This window comes from Morone saxatilis, unplaced genomic scaffold (assembly GCF_004916995.1).
Source record: "Morone saxatilis isolate NCDOM2014 unplaced genomic scaffold, NCSU_SB_2.0 Contig15, whole genome shotgun sequence".
NCBI lineage: Eukaryota > Metazoa > Chordata > Actinopteri > Moronidae > Morone > Morone saxatilis.
The window spans coordinates 17,530,650-17,536,407 of record NW_023339707.1 but is presented as its reverse complement, the minus strand read 5'-3'; the positions used below and the strand labels follow the sequence as shown (position 1 = coordinate 17,536,407).

The window sequence follows — 5,758 nt, the reverse complement described above, 5'->3', positions numbered from 1 at the left end:
TATTCATGCTCTTGTGTTTACATTTTCAGTGGCATGTGTTTTCCTTTCCTCCTAAATGCTCTTTTATATCTGGTATCTTTTAGCAAGTGTTACTGTTAGCCAGCTACTGATTGTGTTCTTCTCTGCCGGAATGCAAAACAAATCCTCTCCTCTTATCCTATTTTCCATGAACATAAAGGAACAGTTATACATTTTGGAAAAGGTTGATAATACCCTCACATCTGTCCGTTACATATAAGCTCACAGCTAACAGCAGTTAGCCTAGCTTAGCACAAAGCCAGCTAGCCTGGCTCTGTACCACAACGGTTACCAGGCAACCAGGAGACTGAAGTTACTGCCTCCAGCCGAGAAACAGTCTGCCACAGAACCCCCCTTAAAATGGCAAAATGTTATTTTTACACTTTGTTTGTACACAAGAAATGTTGAACAGAGCCAGGAGAACTGTCTCTCCTTGTTTTGTGTTTTTTTTTTGGATACTTTAGAGTTTTTAAATGTGCAAGAACAGTACAACTTATTTCAATTAAAAACTAAATAATACAATACACAGCTAGCAGAAAACAAGGGAAGAAAATAGTAGTAGTAATAGCAATAAATAATAACATATAAAAATATATAAATTAAGGTAAATACATTAAAGAATAAAAATAAAATGAATAAATATTTTTTTTATCACATTTGATATAATATGATATACCTGTCCCTGACATACCTCAACCATTGTGTGGGTGTTAGTGTTGGCTTACATTGGACCCAGTTCCAAGGTTACAGGTTTTAATGCATTCAACAATAGGCTGCCAGATCCTTAAAAATCTGTGTTTCCTTTTGTTTATAGTTTGTATGCTAAGCTAACCATCACCAGGCTGTAGCTTTGTCTTTTAACGGACAGATATGAGTGTGATATATTTCTCAAAATGTCAAGCATTTCCTTTAAACTTTATAAAATGTTTTAATCTTCCTCTATTTCAGGTGCTGTGGGTGGTGGTCATGTGGTGTTGCTGTACCCACCTGATGACAACCAGGCTTTGCCAGAGCTGATGAGTCACCTAGGCTCATCCCTCCAAGCCCTTGGATTCAGCGTGTCTCTTGACCTGTGGAGCCAGGCCGAGCTCAGTGTGCTGGGCCCTGTGCCTTGGCTCCACTCAAGGCTTAACCGACTACAAAGGCAGGGGGGCAAAGTGGTGCTAGTCCTGACCCAGGCTGCCTGGATTAGGGCTGAAGAATGGGGAGCTCGGAGCTGGGAGAGAAACACTCCCAGGGAGAGGAACAGCAATGTGGAGGAAGAGGAGGCCGGAAGAAGCAATACTGCCTCTTCTCCCTGTGGGGATGTTTTTACTGCTTCATTGAGCTGCATTCTAGCTGACTATTTACAGGGCCGTGCTGGTGAGCGGTTTATGTTGGTGCAGTTTGAATCACTTCCACCTGAGCCTCCGGGTGGTTTCTGGCCGCTGCCAGAACTTTTCCGTGGCCTTCATGTGTACAGCCTCCCCTCCCAGAGCCTGGGTTTTCTGACTGAACTGGCTGGGGCTCGGCAAATGGCTACAGCATCAGCCAGACGGAAAAGAGCAGGGGGGCTCAGGATGGCATCCCGGACTCTGGCTCGAAGGCTGTCAGGGTTCACAGCAGGGACTACTGTATTACGCCTTACAGGAGTGTCCCAGAGTTGTGTTGGGGTTGAAGTTGAAGACTCTGGGGAAACTGTGCCCTTGAAGCCATGTCTTGTTACACCTCCCTCCAGCCCTGACACAAGCCCCAGGGTCAGTGAAATAGAATGGGTCTGACAGCAGGAGAGGACGACACATGACCATGGTTCGGCAGACTAAAACTGGTCTGAACATCTGGGGTCTAGTGGCTGTTGAACAGTGTTTTATGTTTCTGGCAGGGGAAACTTTTTCAAATAAAAGCTGAGTGGTTATAGCTTGAGCTCTTGCTGCTTCTGATAAATAATTAAAACCTCAATACTTCTAAAAGTAAATTCAAGAAAAAAGACCTCAATTAACACACAGTTTCATCACAAGGTGGTCAGTGGTGAATATATATCAAAAACAGCATGCCTTAGTAGGCTACCTAAATGCAAAACAAGAATCTCAATGAAGCAAATTGCGGCATTGTTTTGACACTACATAGTTTATTTAAGCCGTTTTTCAGTCTTAAACCAAGTTTGACATATTTACTAGTATTTGACATCCTGCATGCACATATATTGTATATGACATCCCTGAGAAACTAATATTCTCTTTTATACAGAAGTATATTAAGTTGCTTTGTCCAGGCATGGTGAGTCCTTTTGTATACTGTGTTTTCTCTTAATGTTTACAGTGTGGTTGAATAAAGAGTTTGTCTGAATCACATCAGATGCTCTCCTGACTACAAAACTGTGTTCTTACTAATTACAAACATGGCAGAAGATGTATGTATACAGAGCAACATCTTTACATTTGTTTAACATGGAGAAATGAATTCCTGAGATTCTACCATCCATACATTGTGACACTATGCAGCAGCAACAGCAGGTAAAAACAAAAAGCAAAAAATTGTACATCCTGCTATTTCAGCACCCCATTTTTCTAAATTATCTGTGTGGGACACTGTGTCTTAACTACATTTTAAGGCTATTTCTGCGCAGTCAGTTTTTGACAGGTAGAATTTCATTTGAACAGTTTTGATTTTTAATAATTATTTTAAGATATCTCTAAATGTTTAACATGCATTTTAAAAGCATCTAAAATGCTCTTATGGATGGAGCTGCGACACTATCTGTTGTTAAATGGGTTGTTTAACATGATGTGTCTGTATTCCCAGTATGTACAATACACAGCCAACAGAAAATAAAGAGGGTGAAAGAAAATATCAGTAATAAAAGAAATAAATAATAATAATAATAATAATAATAATAATAAATGTAAATACATTTAAAAAAATGTTGATATGACATGAGATAACTCAACCATTGTACCTGGGTGTTAGTACTGGCCTACGTTGCAGTCAGTTCAAAGATTACAGGTTTCAATGCATTCAATAAAAGGCTGCCAGATCCTTAAAAATCTGTGTTTGCCCTTGTTTATAGTTTTTATGCTAAACTAACCAACACCTGGCTGTAGCTTAATTGTATTTAACGGACCATAAAGTGACGCAGTATGCAGCAGCAACAGCAGATAAAAACATGTCCATGCTTGTTGTGGGATCATTCTTACAAGGGTATCCACAAGCTAGGTCCTGCTGTTTCTGTACCACATTTTCAACTATCAACTATCTGTGTGGGACATTGTCTCTTAGAAACCACATTTTAAGACACAGTCAGTTCATAGTTTTTGACAGGTAGAATTTAATTGGAATAATGTAGGATTTTTAATCATTATTTTATGATATCTTGAGCTGTCTCTAAATGTTTAACATGCATTTTAAAAGCGTCCATAAAATATAAAATAACAGTAATAATAGAAATAAATAATAATAGTACTAAAGGAAAATGCATCAACAAAAAGAGATAAATACTGGTTAAGATATACCCATAGATAACTGCAACCCATCTGTACATTACCGGATAGTCAGTCAAAGTTAACAAGGCTGCCGAGAGAGCGAGAAAAACAAGGCTGCCAAACACCTTAAAACTCAGGTCAATTCATAGTTTTGACAGGTAGAATTAAATTTTAACAATTTCAGAGTTTTTGGATTGGGTGGGTTTGTGGTGTTAGTATTAGAGGAAGCGCGTTCTCGTCTAAGATGTTTGTCTAACATTGTCAGTTTTAGATATAATCGCTTGTTATATTATGGCTGCTGTGTTAGGTGGACGCGAGCTGGCGTGGACACTATCGTGGTTGTGTATTTGAGGAGAGGTCTGCATTAATAGCGATGGACGCGTTCTGTGGTTGATTTTGTGGCCGCCATCCGTATGGGTACGATTTCCGACTGACGGACGCGGGTGCCGTGGTGTGAACAATGTTGTGTGGACGGGTTGCGCGTGATGTGGTCGATGTATAGTGGTGTTGTAATCTCCAGCGGGTGTGGGCGGGCCTTTTGTTATGCCCGTGTGTGGGTGCGGCTCCTAGTCCTTGCTTAGTTGTATCAACAGAGAACTCGACGTGGATTAGTCTGTCTTCTATTTTTTGATTTCTCTGATCCCAGCATCGTTACTGTTGTATGTTGCCTTCCGTGTGGAGCACCACCAGCTCTAGCTAATCTTATCGTTCAGCTGGCCGGTCAGTAGCTGTGCTCCGCCGACTAAACAAGAACAAATACATACAAACAATGGCACGCCCTTAAGGATTAAAAGTGGCTGTCAAAATGTGAAACTCCTGCCTGCAGTTGTGTGAACCAGCAGGGGAATCAAGACAAACCATCGGGTGTGCACGGACGATGTGGCATTGTACATTAAGGTAGAGCAACACTGGCTAATATGAACCAGTTCGGCTGCTCAATTTCAGAAATAACCTGCATTACACAGTTAAACAGTAACAGATGACATTCAAACGATTTAGTGCGCCAGGTTGGACGCTATGGCCTGAGCTCCGCTAGACTTGAAACGATAACACCGGACAGATGAGCAGACTGTGGATACGACGACGTTTAGCTTAGCCTTACGCAGCTTATTACCACTGACCGTTCCAGCTTCTTGCTGATTTTGTGTGGTGCTGAGCCTGAGCAGCTAAGCAACTGCTGAAAGAAAGTGTATGGTATATGTAATATACTACTATCAACTAGTATATACTATATACACGGTATAATAAAATGTGTGTTTGGTGTGTGTGTGTTTAAACTTGTCTAACTAGAAAATGGAATCACATTAGACACTATCACAGAGCCTACTTGATGATTGCATTGTGTGGCTTGGGTACTCCATTGAGAATTATTTAAAAAAAATCTTATGAAAATATAATGATGCCAACAGCAGGTAGAACTAAATAACAAGACCCCATGAACATATATATTGCAGTTTTTAACACATCTAAACTACAGCCTTAAAAAGTACATAGAGTGCCATATTAATCAATCACTCCTGTCCCAATAAAACTGACAGTGTTTGCGTTCATGCTCACTATATTCGCAATGGTTGCCTTTTTATTGTCCCTTATATGGTTTCTTGCACGTTTGTCCAGTTGCTGCCAAGTTATGTCAGGGCTCAGGGGGATTGTGATAGGTAGAGCTTCCTAGCATTTGTGATACACCTTTTAGCATTTTTACTTTACCATTCATACGGTTTTGCTGTTGGTGTGTGTGCTGTGTGTGTGTGTGTTGTTTTCTGAAGGATCCATTTGGGCCTGGCCGCCTTCCTGCCCGCTCTGGTGCTCTCTCCGAGCTCTCCTGTGGTGAGAGTACAGACTGCACCATGCCAGACCTGCCGTAAACTCTCAGACAGTTTCAATTAAGGTACTGCACTAAGTCATAGTCGCCAAATCAGTTATCTGCTGTCAACCTGTGCCAAGTTTAAGTCTTAAGATTTCCTCTTTTAGGGCTTGGGGAAAACCAGCCAACAAGAACTTTGGGGGAGGTAACACTGCCTGCGGAGGAAGCAAAAGCCGCAAGTATGCACGACCAGGTAAGGGAATGCTTTTCAATTGGAGTCAAACCTGCCACTACTTGATCTAAGGCAATGTGCACCAGTTGGCATACAGTCTAAGAGCAAGAAGTCTAACAGCCATACTTATCAAAACAGAAAAGGTATTGTATGTTCTAAGCGATACCAGCACTACTGTTGACCTTTCTTTAAATTGCCAGAATCCTTGTTTTTCCCTGCACAGTTGTATGATATTTTTGTAATTGG

General features: G+C 40.9%; 1 protein-coding gene across 1 annotated transcript in view; it reads left to right on the top strand.

The window, feature by feature from the left end:
* Nucleotides 1–2,545, top strand: part of wu:fl23c11 — a 9,000-nt gene extending 6,455 nt beyond the window's left edge. The window contains exon 16 of the mRNA XM_035655861.1: nucleotides 967–2,545. Coding sequence (XP_035511754.1) covers nucleotides 967–1,778 — 812 coding nt within the window. The 3' untranslated portion in view covers nucleotides 1,779–2,545. The remainder of the gene's footprint in view (nucleotides 1–966) is intronic.
* Nucleotides 2,546–5,758: the final 3,213 nt, after the last annotated feature.